Here is a 19,211-nt window from a genome sequence, read left to right as displayed (position 1 = left end):
AAGCCAAACGCGCCCGGTGTAAATAAAGCTTTTATTACAGTCCCGAAAGACGGAATATTTCTCAATATACATACTATACCTATCTGGTACTTAAATTAAATGAGATATTGTTATACAGTAAATTTTATATGAAATTTAGGTATCTTGTCCACATTTAATTCTCAACATTGTGGCAACTAAAATCGGCCATACGGAAAGTATACGCTATGGACTTTTACGTCTGCAAACTCTTCAAAATTTCGTGCAATGGTTTACTATGTTTAATGCTGCACAATTACTGCGTAGAACATCGAAACAAAATTAAGTCATTTATGGGGGGAAGGTATCAGTCAAGAAGATGTGTAAAAATCAAATTTTTGGGCCAAATAGTTTTTGTGAAATCGAATGATAAGTGTGTCAAAGCAGTCGGAACACCATGTGTCTGCACAGGCGAGCAGTGCAGTGACGACAAAATCGGGAAGCACATCTCTGTAGCAGCGAAAGGGTTAATGCAGCCATGGTGGCTTTACTTCATAAACTGCGCGTAAGTTTGCGGACTATACTATACTGTGGCACTGCTTCTCTTAGCGCGTGCGTCGTTAACAACTGGCAACGCAGTCTCTAGGTGGGTATGCGCGAGCCGCCAAGATAAAAGAATTGAACTATAGCTGTAAAGTAGCACCCTTCCCATCCACTGCAATACTTCAATACTTCTAATGGGCAACCTAAAATTGTAGTTCAGATGTATCTTAATCGTGGTGCATGCAACAGTTGCCTGTCGCACATGAAGGTAAATGTCCCTGTAAATAAGTGTTTCTGTTCGATTTGTTCAGTCAGCCACTGCACGAGAGCACCATAGTTATTACTGCCTTAACTGAAAATAATATTATAGAAATGGAAGAGGACATAGATAAAGACGATATGGGAGATACGATACTGCAAGAAGAATCTGACAGAGCATTGAAAGACGTAAGTTGAGAAACAGCCCCAGGGGTAGACAATATTCAGAACCACAGACAGCCTTGGGAGAGCCAGCCATGATGCAACTCTTCCATCTGGTGTGCAAGATGTATAAGAAGGTGAACTACTTTCAGACTTGAAGAAGAATGTAATTATTCCAATTTCAAAGAAAGCGCATGCTGATAGGTGTGAATATTACCGAACTATGAGTTTAAGTTTAATAAGTCTAGGTTACAAGATAATAACATGAATTCTTTACAGAAGAATGAAAAAACTGGTAGAAACTAACCTCGGGGAAGATCAGTTCCGACCCTCCAGAAATGTAGGAACATGTGAGGCAGTACTGGCACTACGACTTCTCAGAAAATTGGTTAAGGAAAGGCAACCCTACATTTATAGTATTTGTAGACTTAGAGAAAGCTTGTAACAATATTGATATTAGTACTCTCTTTGAAAATCTGAAGGTAGCAGAGCTAAAGTACAGGCAGCAAAAGGCTATTTACAGACGGCAGTCATAAGGGCCAAGGGGCATGAAAGGGAAGCAGCGGTTGAGAAGGGAGTGAGACAGGGTTGTAGCCTCTCCCTGATGTTATTCAATCTGTATATTGAACAAGCAGTACAGGAAACCTGGAGTACAAATTAAAGTTAAGGTTGAAGAAGTAAGAACTTTTTTGTCAACAACACTGTAATTCTGTCAGAGAGCGAAAGACTTGGAAGAGCGGTTGAATAGAATGGACAATGTCTTGAAAGGAGGAGATAAGATGAACATCAGCAAAAGCAAAACAAGAGTAGTGGAATGTAGTAGAATTAAATGAAATAATGCAGAGGGAATTAGATTTGGAAACAGTGAGTTATGCCATCTGGGCAGCGAAATAACTAATGATGGCCAAAGTGAAGTGGATATAAAATGTAGACTGGCATTGGCAAGAAAAGCTATTTCTGAAGAATAGAAACTTGTTAACATCAAATAGAGATTTAAGTGTTAGGAAGTCTTTTCTGGAAGTATTTGTATGGAGCGTAGCCATGTATGGTAGTGACATATGGACAATAAATAGTTTAGACAAGAAGATAACAGGACCTTTTGAAATGTGGTGCTAGGGAAGAACGTTGAAGGCTAAATGAATAGGTCACGGAACTAATGAGGAAGTACTGAATAGAACTGGGAAAAAATGATATTTGTGGCACAACTTGACTAGAAGAGGGGATCGGTTGCTAGGACATGTTCTGAAACATCAATGGATTACTAATTTAGTACTGGAGGGAAATGTGAGGGGTAAAAATTGTAGAGGGAGACCAAGAGATGAATATAGTAAGCAGATTCAGAAGGATGTAGGTAGCTGTAGTTATTCGGAGATGAAGAGGCTTGTACAGGATAGGATAGCTTTGAGAGTTGCATCAAACCAGTCTTTGGTCTGAACACCACAGCAACAACAACAACAACAACTGAAGATGCCAGTACAATGAGTGCAGGTCATGTAGCATCTGTGGTATTCCGCACACTGGTCAGTACACATGTTCTTTTTGCAAGAGCAGCGAGTTTTCAGTGTTAAGCAGCATTTCTCTATTCGTTCTTCGGTACATGTTTTGGACACTTTTTGTACATAATATCTAGACCCTTTAGTGTCAAACAGTTCAACAACAGTGGGATTAATCACACTTTTTCAAGAATGTGGATCAGTTGCAGACTAGAAGAGAAAAAAGAACTTTGTCATTTGGATGGGCACTAAACTGGACAAGGTGGGGTACGTGATACTGCTTGCCTTCAAAAAGTTTGAGGAAACTATCTGTGCAATCTCAGATTTTATACATTTGTACTCAGAAAGCAGTGCAGAAGTCAAAATTTCATGCGTATCACACTCATAATGTGCAGGAATTGACGCTACAGATATGCACATACTCGAAAGTGTTTCTTCACGATTAAGTTCTAGCTTATGTCATGGAATGAGTGTGATTCAGCCATTTCTACATTTATTTCATAATAAATCATGTCTCTTGGTAATTTGCTAATGTATTGGATGCAAAAATATAACAACATTTTTGTTATTTGAGTAGAAAATAATAAAAACAAATATTATCATTATGACATATGTACTGTCTGCTTTCTCATTGCTTGGAGCACTGGTGTGACTCCAGTAGTCAGCTGGTAACAAATTTCACACCAGAGTGTGTTGTGACTATGTGTAGAAGATTTATTGAAAAAATTCTCGGACACTTGTAGTTTCGCACAAATGGTGTGTCTGAGAGAAATTTGGTTGGCGTACCTGCACACTCCTGTGTTTAATGTGTAACTGCTGGAAGTTTCATTGTTGTATGTCTGTTAGTTATTGTTCAGTACTGTATTGAGTACAGCATTGTGTCGCACAGTTTGCGAATTTTGAGATGGCAGAATTAGAGGAGCAATGCGTCTGCATTATATATTTCATGAAACTCGAGAAAACCTCTACAGAGACACACCAAATGATGCAGGAAGCCTATGGTGACGAGTGCTTAAGACATACTCAGTGTTACGAATGGTTCACACAGTTTAAAAATGGCCAGATGCAAGCTAAAGATGACCATCATTCAGAATTATCTTCAACATCTACTGATGATGGTCACGTCACAATCATCAACCAAATAGTGCATGCCAATTGAAGACCGACTGTTCGAGGGACTGCAGAAGAATGTAACATTTCAGTTGGATTGAACTTGAAGTCCTGACACAGCACCTTGGAGAGCATCGTGTTGCTGCCAAGTTGGTCCTGCAGCTCACGAGTCGAGACCAGAAAGACCTTCACCTGGTAATCTGTAAAGAGCTGTTGGTTCACGGAAATAAGAACGACATGTTCCTTAAGAAAATCATAACTGGTGATGAGATATGGATCTATGGTTACAATGTTGAGACCGAGGTCCAATCTTCACAGTGGGTCAGAAAAAGTTGCCCGAGCCCAAAAAAAGCTCATCAGATCATGTCAAATGTCAAAACCGTGCAGACAGTTTTCATTGACTTTGGAGGATTAGTTCATCACTTATTCGTGCCACGGGGACAAACTGTCAATCGATAGTACCGTCAGGACGCGTTGCGATGCTTGCGAGAAAATGTGGAAATGGAACGGCCTGAAATGTGGAAAGACAATCCGTGGCTCTTGCATCACGATAACGCACCTGCATGTCCATTCCTGTTGGTGAGTGACTGTTGCACAAAAAATAAAATCACTGTTTGGCCTAATCCTCTGTACTCTCCAGACCTGACCCCTGCGGGCTTTGTTTTATTTCCAATGTTGAAAATTCCATCGAGAGGATGAAGATTTGCAAAGATTGGTGAAATAAAAGAAAATTTTCAAGAAGGCGCTTCATGCAACTCAGAAAGAGGCGTACCAAGACTGCTTCCAGAAGTGGACACAGCATTGGTGACAGTGCGTCAATTTTGGAGGACAGTATTTCAAAGGAGACCGTCCACAATAAGTAAAAGGCAAGCATCGAAAAATTTTGTGAGCAAAGTTTCGGAACTTTTTGAACAGACTTTGCATTGGATTGTGGACATACTGTGTGTTGCAGATTCTGTCGGTGATTCCCAGCTATGGTGGATGCAGTGACTAGTGTTGTTGTTGTTGTTGTCTTCAGTCCTGAGACTGGTTTGATGCAGCTCTCCATGCTACTCTATCCTGTGCAAGCTTCTTCATCTCCCAGTATCTACTGCAGCCTACATCCTTCTGAATCTGCTTAGTGTATTCATCTCTTGGTCTCCCTCTACGATTTTTACCCTCCACACTGCCCTCCAATACTAAATTGGCGATCCCTCGATGTCTCAGAACATGCCCTTCCAACCGATCCCTTCTTATAGTCAAGTTGTGCCACAAACTCCTCTTCTCCCCAGTTCTGTTCAATACCTCGTCATTAGTCATGTGATCTACCCATCTAATCTTCAGCATTCTTCTGTAGCACAACATTTCGAAAGCTTCTATTCTCTTCTCGTTTAAACTGTTTATCATCCACGTTTCACTTCCATACATGGCTACACTCCTTACAAATACTTTCAGAAATGACTTCCTGACACTCAAATCTATACTCGATGTTAACAAATTTCTCTTCTTCAGAAACGCTTTCCTTGCCATTGCCAGTCTACATTTTATATCCTCTCTACTTTGACCATCATCAGTTATTTTGCTCCCCAAATAGCAAAACTGCTTTACTACTTTAAGTGTCTCATTTCCTAATCTAATTCCCTCAGCATCACCCGACTTAATTCGACTACATTCCATTATCCTCGTTTTCCTTTTGTTGATTTTCATCTTATATCCTCCTTTCAAGACACTCTCCATTCCGTTCAACTGCTCTTCCAAGTCCTTTGCTGTCTCTGACAGAATTACAATGTCATCGGCGAACCTCAACTTTTTTATTTATTCTCCATGGGCTTTAATACCTACTCCAAACTTTTCTTTTGTTTCCTTTAGTGCTTGTTGAATATACAGATTGAATAACATCGGGGAGAGGCTACAGCCCTGTCTCACTCCCTTCCCAACCGCTGCTTCCCTTTCCTGCCCCTCGACTCTTACAACTGCCATCTGGTTTCTGTACAAATTGTAAATAGCCTTTCACTCCCTGTATTTTACCCCTGCCACCTTCAGAATTTGAAAGAGAGTATTCCAGTCAACATTGTCAAAAGCTTTCTCTAAGTCTACAAATGCTAGAAATGTAGATTTGCCTTTCCTTAATCTATCTTCTAAGATAAGTCGTAGGGTCAGTATTGCCTCACGTGTTCCAACATTTCTGTGCAATCCAAACTGATCTTTGCTGAGGTCGGCTTCTGCCAGTTTTTCCATTTGTCTGTAAAGATCTTAATAAATTGAGTTATGGACCCCAAACCCCTGTTTAAATCAGAAGCCCCCATCCCTGTTTGTTAGGTTTTCTGGCATCTTTATTGTGGCAGACTCCTTAGTTACACAGTTCCAGAAACTTGGAGTTTGCACCACAATACTGGCTTCACCATCTTTACCTCTGTGGCTGTATTCGAGGCAGTGCTCAGCATCAGCTGATCTGCTAAGTTGTTTTTGTCTCGTGTGTCGCAGACCTTCCTCGCGCGTCGTGTTGACTGATCGCGTAGTTTGCCCCACATAAGACGTGCCACATTTTCATGGAGTGTGGTACTCACTAGGTTTCTGAGGCATAGATCTGCTTTAACATTACAAACAACACTTCTGTCTCTGTCGACAGGAGCAAAATACACCGCACACAATATTTTCCGTAGGTGTTCGGAATGGAAAGAACAACTTGGCTGAATACCTGGAAGTGCACCATTAAATCAAGTTCTGTAAATTTGTGAGTTTAACTCGTCATTCTTCGGCAGGTTCCGATTTGAGCACTGACTGGTAATTGTGTGCTAATGTTCTGTAGCACACTGTAAATATCACACTTAATTTATCCATTTCTTTTCGAATGTGAGCCAGAAATTATGGTATAAGTAATGTCGTATCTTTTTTAATGCAAGCTGGTATGCAATTAATATGGGCAAAGCATGTTTTGTAGTGTCCGCCACTAGTGGTCTCACGGTAGTGTTCTCCCTTCCCGAGCACGGGGTTCCAGGTTTGAATCCCGGCAGGGTTTGGGATTTTCACCTGCCCCAAGATGATGTGGTGTTGTTTTTGTTGTTGTTGTTGTTGTTGTCTTCATCATCATTATTCATCCCCATTATGATCGGAGGAAAGCAACGGTAAACCACCTCCATTAGGACCTTCATTAGGATCTTGCCTAGTACGATGGTGCGGGTCTCCCACATCGTTCCAATACGCTCTGTCAAGAAGCATGGGATTTAATTTCCATTCCATGTTTTGTAGTGCTCTCTCTCTCTCTCTCTCTCTCTCTCCATAATCACCATAAACCAGTGTCTTTGCAGAAATGATGGTCAGCAGCACTATGATCAACTCAGAGAGGTTTCCAGTTGTCTGTTTATGACTGTGCTTGCTCTGATGTGATCTCACTGTGGTGCTACATTGCCTACAGCACCAGGCCAATACTTTTCTTTAAATGTGTATGCAAAGTATTGTGCAAGCAACATGGTGAACTCTGTAGATTATTTGCTAAAGAGGCCCTTTCCCAGCACATCTTTTGAGGAGAAAATGAGAGTTAAACAGTTAGCCTTGCGGTCAAACGCACTGGCCGGTAATTCATCGGCTGGGGTTGGAATCCCGCTGCTACCATCATCTTTCCCCCCATTTTGTTTTATTACTCATGATGTGGGACTATTAATTACAAAATTTAAATATATTTAAACACTTCAGTTTATTTACACTAGATTAAAATATTCTGTTTAATTATGATTACTTCTGTTGTAAGTCAAAAGGCTATAACTGGCGGTACTAAAGCTAGTTTATATGAGAAAATTTAGTATAAAAGTGTATGAAAGCAGCTGGAGTTTGATGTTCACAGTGCTCTTTTTTGCTTTACATGCTTTTTATTTGGGAACAGTGGTGCATGGGGGACACGGTGAGTGAAAGAACAAAGACACATTAATGCACGATTAAAAAACATTGTGAAAACTTAAAAATATAAATAATGAAATGATAATTAAATGGACACCCTAGCTGCAAACAGGCGTTGATGTACTTCATTGGGGACATGTTGAAAATGTGTGCCCCAACCAGGACTCGAACCTGGGATCTCCTACTTACATGGCAGACTCTCTATCCATCTGAGCCACCGAGGGCACGGAGGATAGTGCGTCTGCAGGGACTTATCCCTTGCACACTACGAATGTAGTGGTGTGGACATGTTGAGAATGTGGGTCTCACGGGGAGCATGCAAAGGATAAGTCCCTGCAGACTCACTATCCTCCGTGCCCTCGGTGGCTCAGATGGATAGAAAGTCTGCCATGTAAGTAGGAGATCCCAGGTTCGAGTCCCAGTCAGGACACACGTTTTCAACATGTCCCCAATGAAGTACATCAACGCCTGTTTGCAGCTAGGTGTCCATTTAGTTATCATTTCATTTCTAGCAAAGCTGCACGGTCATCAACGGTAACTGTTCTTTCGGGAACAGATACTACCGTCATATATAAATAAAAATAATATATTTGAGCTTAGTCCATATGGTAATATTGCAACAGTATCAAGTTGTGCCTATCACGAAGATATGTTATTGTTCAGTCCAAAGACTGGTTTGATGCAGCTTTCCATGCTCTATCCTGAGCAAGCCTACATCCTGAATCTGCTTACTTTATTCATCTCTTGGTCTCCCTCTGCAATTTTACCCCCCCCCCCCCACCCCCTTCCCCCCGCCCCCCGCCCCCCACTTCCCACCAGTACTAAATTGGCGATCCCTTGATGTCGCAGAATGTGTCCTGTCAACTGACCTCTTCCTCTAGTCAGCTTGTACTACAAATTTTATTTCTTCTCAGTTCCATTCAGTATCTCCTCATTAGTTCCGCAAGCTGTCCATTTAATCTTCAGCATTCTTCTGTAGCATCACATTTCAAAAGTGAAAGTACAAAGAAATCCAGACCATTAGCTGCCTACAGGCGTTGACAAATATCGACAGGGACAGTTGAAAACATGTGCCTCGACTGGGACTCGAATCAGGGGTCTCTTGCTTACGTGGCAGACGCTCTATCCGACTGAGCCTTAGAGGACACAGAGGATAGTGCGACTGCGGGAACTTATCTCTGGCACACTCCCCGTGAGACCTACATTTTCAACTTACTGTCCACACACTACATTTGTAGGGCCCCTGCCCACTATACTGATTACTCACGGCAGTGAATCTACTGATTCCCGTAAGAGTTTGAGCAGTGTTAGTGCGTCCGCACTGAAGAAGATCATTGGCCGGTAAGCCTTATCTGTATGAAGATGGTAATGTTCTTTCAGACATGTCCAAAAGAACAGATACCATCTTCATACATTTCAAAAGGTCCTATTATCTTCTTGTCTAAACTGTTTATTGTCCATAGTTTCACTTCCATACATGGCATACAAATACTTTCAGAAAAGATTTCTTAACACTTAAATCTATTTTTGATGTTAACAGCTTTCTCTTCTTTAGAAATGCTTTTCTTGCCGTTGCCAGTGTACATTTTACGTCCTCTCTATTGTAGCCATCATCAGTTATTTTGCTGTCCAAATATCAAAACTTGTCTACTACTTTCCAAGTGCCATGTTTCCTTATCGATTCCCTTAGCATCACCTGATTTAATGCAAATACATTCCATTATCCTTGTTTTGCTTTGGTTGATGTTTACATTATATTCTCCTTTCAAGCCAGTGCCCACTTCGTTCAGCTGGTCTTCCAAGTCCTTTGCTGTCCCTGACAGAACTGCAGTGTTGTTGCCAGACCTCAAAGTTTTTATTTTTTCTCCCTATACTTTAATTCCTACCCCAGGTTTTTCTTTGATTTTCTTTACTGCAGACTGAATAAGATCAGGGACAGGCCACATCTCTCTCTCACTCCCTTCTCAACTGGAGCTTTCCTTTCATGCATCTTAACTCTTAAAACGGCACCTGGTTTCGATACAACTTGTAAATTTCCTTTCCCTCCCCGTATTTTACCAGTGGTACATTCAGAATGTCAAAGAGAATATTCCAGTCAGTATTGTCAAAATCTTTCTGTAAGTCTACAAATGCTACAAATGTGTGGTTGCCTTTTGTTAATCTATCTTTTGAGGCAAGTCGTAGGGTCTTTATTTCCTCATGTGTTCCTAGGGTTTTCCGGAATCCAAACGGATCTCTCCCACGATTGGTTTCTACCAGTTTTTCTGTTCTTCCATAAAGAATTCACGTTAGTATTTAATAAACGTAACTTATTAAACTGATAGTCCATTAATTTTCATACCTGTCAGTGACAGCTTTCTTTTGAACTGGAATTATTACATTGTTCTTGAAGTCTGAGGGTACTTTTCCGCCTCTTCCACAAGGTGGAAGAGTTCTGTTATGGTTGGCTCTCCCAATGCTGTCAGTGGTTCTGACGGAATATCATCTACTCCTGGGACCTTGTTTCTACTCAGATATTTCACAGCTCTGTCAAACTCTTCTCGCAGTATCATATCTCCCATCTCATCTTCATCTATGTCCACTTCCCTTTCTATAATGTTGCCTTCAAGTTCGTCTCTCTTGTACAGACCCTCTATCCTTCCACCTTCCACCTTTCAGCTTTCCCATTTGTGCTTAGGACTGGTTTTCCATCTGGGCTCTTGAGATTCATGCAGATGCTTCTCTTTTTCCCAAAGGCCTCTTTAATTTTCCTTTAGGTGGTATTTATCTTTCCCCTGGCGAAATTTGCTTCTAATTGTTTACATTTGTCCTCTAGCCATTTCTGATTAGCCATTTCCCACTTCCTGTTAATCTCATTTTTTAAACCTTTGTATTCCCTTTCACCTACATCATTTGTTGCATTTTTACATTTTCTCCTTTCATAAATTAAATTCAATATCTCTTGTATTTCCCAAAGATTTCTACTAAGCCTTGTATTTTTACCTATTTTTTTCTGCTTCCTTCAGTATTTCATCTCTTAAAGCTACCTGTTCCTCACTACTATATTCCTTTCCCCCACTCTAGTCAACCATTGCTTAATGTTTCCTCTGAAACTCTCAGCAACCTCTGGTTCTTTCAACTTATTCAGGTCCCATCTCCTTAATTTCCTACCTTTTTCCAATTTCTTCACTTTTGATTTACAGGTTATAACCAATAAATTGTGTGTGTGTGCCCATGGAAATGCCTTACAATTTAAAATCAGGTTCCTAAATCTTTGTCACATACCGACACCCCCCCCCCCCCCCCCCCCCCCGGGTGCCAGCACACACGCGCACGTGTGTGTGTGTGTGTGTGTGTGTGTGTGTGTGTGTGTGTGCGTGTGCGTGTGTGCGTGCGCGCGCTGGTGGTGGTGGGGACTGTGACTGTGATGTAACACACGAGACTCACTTAGTTTGGTATAAAATATACAGGGTGGCACACAAAATGTGTTACCATTTTGTTTTTGAATATAAACTTTATTGTCAATACAGTCTGAAAGGAACATATACTACAATGAAGAGCCCTCCATGGAGATTTGTTCTAACTCGGCACATGCTCAATATGTCCACCATTTCGTTTCCTAACTTCCATCAAACTAACTCTGAAGTTAGTGATTACCCTACGGCACATGTCTTCCGTAATTTCACTGCAAGCTTGAAGAATAAGTCTTCTGAGCTCCATTAAATCACGTGGATGTTTCGGGAAAATTTTTTCCTTTAGGTGCTCCCAAAGAAAAAAGTCACACGGATTGAGGTCTGGACTATTGGGGGGCCAATTTTGTCCGTCATTGAAGCGACCTGGAAACCTGAGTGAAATGATCCGCATGTCAAAATGCTCGTGTAAAAACTCCAACACAGTGTTTGCAGTATGTGGCCTTGCTTCATTTTGCATGAACCACTGCGTGTTGAAGGGCAAGGCAGTAACAAGAAGCTGTGGAATGAAGCTATTGTGAAGCACGCTCAAATAACGCTCGTTGTTCACAGTTTCTTCAAAGAAAAAGGGTCCAGTAAGTCCGTGACTGGAAATTGCTGCCCACGCTGTAATCCTCGGAGCGTAATGTTGTCATTAGTGAAGCACTTGTGGGTTTTCAGTGGCCCAAAAGCGTACATTTTGTTTGTTAACCACACTGTCTTAATGAAACTGTGCCTCGTCTGAAAACCAAACGTTGAGAGTTTCTTCCCTATCCTCCGCCCACTGAGTAAACAGTAGTCTCTGCTGCTTGTGTTCTTCAGTGAGCTTCTGTGCACAGGTCATCTTCTATGGCTACATATGGAGGTCACTTTTAAGAATATGTTGAACGGAGTGTCTGGATATTCCCATTTGCACTGCTGCCTTTCTACACGTTTTCCTGGGACTTCTCTGTACAGCAACTCGTACCGCTTCAATATTCTCCAGCGAACAAACAGGCTTAGGCTGAGGTCGCTTCTCTTCCAATACTGTTCCTTCCTGTACAAATTTATCGTACAACCTGTGGATGGTCTTCTTGCAAGGGACCCATCATGTGTTACGCTGTTGTCGAAAATGCCTCTTGAGTCACAACAAGGTTTTTCGTTTGATGAAAAGGTAACACAATTGCCGATCATTGCTGTGTCGTCAGTCTTCCATTGTCAGCCATTGCTGCTTACTAGTCTCTTAGCGGCAGTATCGTGAATTACACGTCATTTCGTAACTCATTTGTTTTTCCAAGCTCTGCTGGTACTGCTGTAGAGATCCCAGCGGGATATCTAATGTGCCTCGTAAATTGTGGAAGAAACAATTGGTAACACATTTCGTGTGCCACCCTGTATCTGATCAGTGTGTGTCTCTTCAAAGAGTTGTTAGGCGCATTTTTTCTGATGTTTCAGCAAGGATTTGCAATTTCATTTTTGCATTGTGAAGCTGGAGCCTGACTAAGAGTGCTCATCACGTTTTTCATGCGAGACCCAGTGTTGGTGGAAAGTGTCGGTTTGTTTACAGTTGCAAACAAAATAATTTTTAAAGTGGAATATTACATGCTCATTTGATACAGCAGTCGCAAATTACTCTAGTGTGATTTTCATTTTATAATTATGTATTAACGGGGACAGTAAAACATGAAGTACTACAGAAGAATGTTGAAAACTAGATGGATTGATGAGGTAAGGGTTGGGTTGTTTGGGGGAAGAGACCGAACTGCGAGGTCATCGGATTAGGGAAGGACGGGGAAGGAAGCCGGCCGTGCCCTTTCAAAGGAACCATCCTGGCATTTGCCTGGAGCGATTTAGGGAAATCACGGAAAACCTAAATCGGGATGGCCGGACGCGGGATTGAACCGTCGTCCTCCCGAATGCGAGTCAGGTGTACTGATGAGGTAAGGAATGAGGGAGTTTTTCAGAGAAACAGCAGGGAAAGGAATATATGGAAGACACTGACAAGAAGACAGAACAAGATTGTAGGACATCAGTTAAGACATCACAGAATAACTTCCATGGTGCAAGAGGGAACTGCAGACGGTAAAAACTGTAGAGCAAGACAGAAATTGGAATACACACAGCCAATAATGGAGGAGATGAAGCTGCAAGTGCTACTCTGGGATGAAGAGGTTCAGACAGGAGAGGAATTCGTGAAGGACTGCATCGGACCAGTCGGAAGACTGATAACTCAAAAAAATGAAGAATAGACAGGAATCCAGTAGCGAGTCAGTAGTGTTACATATTTGACGGTAGCAGTCAGTGCAGTCCAGGGCAGTGCCGCCACTGCTGGAGTACTGGTTGTTGTTCTTAGAGTTTTACTGTTCCCTTTAATACATAGCAGTAAAATGAATATTGCACTATACTAAAATACACTGATTAGGTAGAACAGTATGACCATCTACCCAGTAGCCAGTATGTGTAAAGCTTTGACACGGGTAACAGCAGAGATGCATTGTGGTATGGAAGCAGTGAGGCCTTGGTAGGTCACTGGAGGGACTTTGACACCACGTCTGCACACAGAAGTCACCTGTTGTTGTTTGCTGTTGTTGTGGTCTTCAGTCGAGAGACTGGTTTGATGCAGCTCTCCATGCTACTCTATCCTGTGCAAGCTTCATCATCTCCCAGTACCTGCTGCACCCTACATCCTTCTGAATCTGCTTAGTGTATTCATCTCTTGGTCTCCCTCTACGATTTTTACCCTCCACGCTGCTCTCCAATACTAAATTGGTGATCCCTTGATGCCTCAGAACATGTCCTACCAACCAATCCCTCCTTCTAGTTAAGTTGTGCCACAAACTTCTCTTCTCCCCAATCCTATCAATACATCCTCATTAGTTATGTGATCTACCCATCTAATCTTCAGCATTCTTCTGTAGCACCACATTTCGAAAGCTTCTATTCTCTTTTTGTCCAAACTATTTATCTTCCACGTATCACTTCCATACCTGGCTACACTCCTTACAAATACTTTCAGAAATGACTTCCTGACACTTAAATCTATACTTGATGTTAACAAATTTCTCTTCTTCAGAAACGCTTTCCTTGCCATTGCCAGTCTACATTTTATACCCTCTCTACATCGACCATCATCTGTTATTTTGCTCCCCAAATAGCAAAACTCATTTACTACTTTAGGTGTCTCATTTCCTAATCTAATTCCCTCAGCATGGCCCGACTTAATTCGACTACATTCCATTATCCTTGTTTTGCTTTTGTTGATGTTCATCTTATACCCTCCTTTCAAGACACTGTCCATTCCGTTCAACTGCTCTTCGAAGTCCTTTGCTGTCTCTGACAGAATTACAGTGTCGCTGGCGAACCTTAAATTTTTTTATTTCTTCTACATGGATTTTAATACTTTCTCCAATTTTTTTCTTTTGTTTCCTTTACTACTTGCTCAATATACAGACTGAATAACATTGGGGAGAGGCTACAGCCCTGTCTCACTCCCTTTCCGACCACTGCTTCCCTTTCATGCCCCTCGACTATTATAACTGCCATCTGGTTTCTGTACAAATTGTAAATAGCCTTTTGCTCCCTGTATTTTACCCCTGCCACCTTTAGAATTTGAAAGAGAGTATTCCAGTCAACATTGTCAAAAGCTTTCTCTAAGTCTACAAATGCTAGAAACGTAGGTTTGCCTTTCCTTAATCTTTCTTCTAATATAAGTTGTAGGGTCAGTATTGCCTCATGTGTGCCAACATTTCTTCGGAATCCAAACTGATCTTTGCCGAGGTCAGCTTCTACCAGTTTTTCCATTTGTCTGTAAAGAATTCGCGTTAGTATTTTGCAGCCATGACTTATTAAACTGATAGTTTGGTAATTTTCACATCCGTCAACACCTGCTTTATTTGGGATTGGAATTATTATATTCTTCTTGAAGTCACCTAATTCCCTATAAATTCTTGGGAGGCGGGTGATAAGCTCTGATGCCACATTCAATCACAGCCCAGGTGTGTTTGATCGGGTTCACACCTGGCAAGTTGGCGGGGCTAGCACATCAATTCAGCCTTGCCACTGTGTTCCTCAAACAACTCCGTCACGCACGTGACCTATTGACATGGCGCATTATCTTATCGAAAAATGCCACTGCTGTCGGGAAACGTGATTGCTGTGTAGAGGTGTGTGTGATCTGCGAGCAGTGTAAAATACCCCCTGGCCATCACGTTTTCTTGCACACGTTGCAGTGGACCTACGGATGCCCGTGTGAATGTTCCCTGGAGCATAATGGAGCTGCGGCCAGCTCGTCTCTGTTCCACAGTACCAGTGTCGGAGCTTTCTCCCTGTGAGCCGACAGATTCGTGCCCTCCCGTCGGCACGATGAAGAAGGTATCGGGATTTGTCAGACTGTGCAATGCTCTGCTACTGCACCGATGTCCAGTGCCAATGCTCGTGTGCCCATTTCAATCATAGTTAAAACGATGCCGTTGGAGGAACATCCGCAACTGAGAATGAGATTTTCACTCTGCAGCAGAGTGTGCGCTGATATGAAACTTCCTGGCAGATTAAAACTGTGTGCCGGACCGAGACTCGAACTCGGGACCTTGCCCGCAAAAGGCAGTTTTAATCTGCCAGGAAGTTTCATATCAGCGCACACTCCTCTGCAGAGTGAAAATCTCTTTCTGGAAACATCTCCCAGGCTGTGGTTAAGCCATGTCTCCACAACATCCTTTCTTTCAGGAGTGCTAGTTCTGCACGGTCCGCAGGAGAGCTTCTGTAAAGTTTGGAAGGTAGGAAACGAGGTACTGGCAGAAGTTAAGCTGTGGGGACGGGGTGTGAGTGGTGCTTGGGTAGCTCAGTGGGTAGAGCACTTGCCCGCGAAAGGCAAAGGTCCTGAGTTTGAGTCTCGGTCTGGCACACAGTTTTAATCTGCCAGTCTGCCAGGAAGTTTCATCCCCCACTGAGCGTTATACCAGAGGTTGAAAATACTGCTTCAGTTGCAAAGTTCTTTTATTATCACACGACCAGTTTTGGACTCTTATACGCCCATCTTCAGGTGTTGCACTGGAAATAGCAAGAGATGGGAGGTAATTTTCTCATGCAGCAACACACATAAAAAACAAAAAAATTCATAAATAAAGTCTTAAAAAACTTAAAAAAAAAGCATTTAAAAACCCCCTGTTGGGATAGGTGCTGTGAAACGTATGTCAATGCGAAAGTGACACCAGACAGTACTATGGATGCCTGCCCGGGTAGGGTAGTATACAAATAATACCAGGGCACTTACAGAATGAGATTTTCACTCTGCAGCAGTGTGTGCGCTGATATGAAACTTCCTGCCAGATTAAAACTGTGTGCCGGACCGAGACTCGAAGTTGGGACCTTTGCCTTTCGTGGGCAGGTGGTCTTCCAACTGAGCTACCCAAGCACGACTCACGCCCCGTCCTCACAACTTTACTTTTGCCAGTATCTTGTCTCCTACCTTCCAACTGGTGGAGCACTTGCCCGCGAAAGGCAAAGGTCAGAGTTCAAGTCTCGGTCCGGCACACAGTTTTAATCTGCCAGGAAGTTTCAGGACACTTACACTTGGTGTTGTGGCCCCCCGAATGCCACGGTGGACGTGTAGTAGGCGTGGTGTGCTACCTGTGAGCGTAGAACAGGGAGTAGTGGATGTGGACGAGAAAGCAACTGGTAAACCAGAGTGACAAAAGCAGTTGCTACCTCTTTTCCATCTGCTGCTCCCTGTTCTGCACTCACAGGTAGTACACCGCGCCTAGTACACGTCCGCTTTGGTGCTCGGGGGGGACAGCACTGAGTGGAAGTGTCCTGGTACTATTTGTATATTCACCTATCCAGGCAGTAGTCTGTCATACTGTCTGGTGTCAATTACGTGTGGACGTAGGTTTCGCAGCACTTAGCTCGACCAGTGGTTTTGAAATGCTTTTTAAAACTTTTTTATGAAATTTTTTGTTTTGTCTGTGTGTTGTTGCATGCGAAAATTATCTCCTGTCTCTTGCTATTTCCAGTACAACACCTGTAGATGGGCTTATAAGAGCTCAAAACTGGCTGTGTGATAATACGAGAACTTAACAACTGAAGCGGTATTTTCAACCTCCGGTCAATCGTAGCCGACGATGTCGTGGCGTTAACATCGGCACACGCACGGATTTTCGGCTGCGGAGACCCACTGTTAGGAGCGTTCGGTGCACTTTGTGTTCGGCATTAAAGTCTGCTGTTAGTTTCGCCACAGTTGACTGCCTGTCCTATTTTACCAGTCCACCAAGCCTACTGTGTCTGACATCCGCAGGCGGCATGGCACCCAACCCCATGACGTCCGGATATGGTTTTACCTTGTTTTCACCACCTGTTGAAGGCACTCACCTCGGCACTCCTCGAACCCCCTAGTTGTGCAGTTTCCAAAATGCCCCTGTCGAGCATCCGGGCCGTCACAGTCTGTCCTCAGTCAAACTCGGATAGTTCGCCCACCTTCCCCAATCTACCCGTAGACAGTGCACTCACTGATACTAAGTGCACCAACATTTGTCTGACTAGTAGTCATTCCTCGCCATGTGACGATGCTGTCACCTGGACGGGTGTATATCGATATCGGGTTGTTGGTTATAATGTTCTGGCTGATCAGTGTTTGTAGTGTATTCTGTTTTTAATCACATGTATTGAATACCTTGGTCTATTGCACTACAATGCACACCTACTATTACTGTAATTTCTGCAGAACATTCACAATCCAGTATAACATACTGGGTCCTGTCGTTCAAATATATCTCGGACCAGTTATAAATTTCCAAAGATACGTTGTGCTGATAGTCCTCAATTCCTCTTTGCAGCACTGGGCAGTGTGCGTGACGTATGAGCAATACTGTGGCTTTGGGAAGGAGTTCATGCAGGCACATCGCCTCCACCCAGACTCGTGCGTGCAGATGGTGCTGCAGCTGGCCTACTACCGGCTACACAACAGGTAATCTCTCTCTCTCTCTCTCTCTCTCTCTCTCTCTCTCTCTCTGTCTGTCTGCCTGGCTGCCTGTCTGTCTGTCTGCGTCTCTCGGGAATCTGGAACCTGTTTTCCAAGTTCTGACTTAAGATGTGGTCAGCGACTGCTGTAGCAGTCCACAGTGTCTTACTGTGTTTGGCTGATTTGGGTACTAAACTTCAGCCATTTGTGCTAGAAGTTATGCAGGGTGAATAGAATTGACACGGTGATGATTTAGAGCAGAGAAGGGGGTGTCAACTCTGCAAAATTTTCTAAAATATCCGATGGTCAGAAATGCACCATAGTGAGACTACAGGCTATAAGACAGGGGTGACCAAACTGTGGCCTGCATGCTGCACGCAGCCCAAAACAAGTCAGTACAGTCCAGGAAGTAAGCACCTATCACATGATTAGGAAAAAAAAAACCATACAATTTTGAAAAGTAAAGTTATAAAATCTCATATATAAATTCTCAAATTTGCATTTTCAGAATAGAGGATCATAAATTAGTTACATCTGTTAACTGTATGCCTCAGAACATATCTTGTTTTTCTCCTCAGCAGTTATTGTCAGTGTTAAGTACACACATCAAAAAAAGTTTTGCGTCACCTCGGTTCCGAGAGTTCCGGAACCTGCACAGAAAATTGGAATACAAATCAACATAAACATCATTTCTGCCCTTTTTATTGCTTATGAAAACCGCAACATTGCATGTTGTACCACCATACTGCAAGACCTTCAGACGTGGTGATCCAGATTGCTGTACACACTGGTACCTCTAATACCCAGTAGCGCATCCTCTTGCATTGATGCATGCCTGTATTCATCATGCCATACTATCCACAAATTCATCAAGGCCCTGTCGGTCCAGATTGTCCCACTCCTCAACGGTGATTTGGCGTAGATCCCTCAGAGTGGTTGGTGGGTTGCATCGTCCATAAACAACCCTCTTCAATCTATCCCAGGCATGTTTGATAGGGTTCATGTCTGGAGAACATGCTGGCCACTCTATTCGAGAGATGTCGTTATCCTGAAGGAAGTCATTCACAAGATGTGCACGATATGGGCGCAAATTGTCGGCCACAAAGACGAATGCCTCGCCAATATGCTGCCGATATGGTTGCACTATCGGTCGGAGGATGGCATTCACATATCGTACTGCCATTATGGCGCCTTCCGTGACCACCAGTGGCGTACGTCGGCCCCACATAATGCCACCACAAAACAGCAGGGAACCTCCACCTTGCTGCACTCGCTGGACAGTGTGTCTAAGGTGTTCAGCCTGACTGGGTTGCCTCCAAACACGTCTCAAACGATTGTCTGATTGAAGGCATATGTAACACTTATCGGTGAAGAGAACACAGTGCCAATCCTGAGCGGTCCATTCAGCATGTTGTTGGGTCCATCTGTATCGTGCTGCACAGTGTCGTGGTTGCA

The 19,211-nt window shown here is 42.9% G+C and overlaps 1 protein-coding gene across 2 annotated transcripts in view; it reads left to right on the top strand.

The window, feature by feature from the left end:
• Positions 1–19,211, top strand: part of LOC124553735 (peroxisomal carnitine O-octanoyltransferase) — a 263,361-nt gene that overhangs the window by 146,233 nt on the left and 97,917 nt on the right. For both annotated transcript variants that reach the window (XM_047127665.1, XM_047127666.1), the window contains exon 9: positions 17,632–17,762. In XM_047127665.1, coding sequence (XP_046983621.1) covers positions 17,632–17,762 — 131 coding nt within the window. The remainder of the gene's footprint in view (positions 1–17,631; positions 17,763–19,211) is intronic.

Source organism: Schistocerca americana, chromosome 11 (genome assembly GCF_021461395.2).
Source record: "Schistocerca americana isolate TAMUIC-IGC-003095 chromosome 11, iqSchAmer2.1, whole genome shotgun sequence".
NCBI lineage: Eukaryota > Metazoa > Arthropoda > Insecta > Orthoptera > Acrididae > Schistocerca > Schistocerca americana.
Note: the sequence above shows the minus strand (reverse complement) of the source record. Positions and strands in the feature narration are given on the sequence as shown.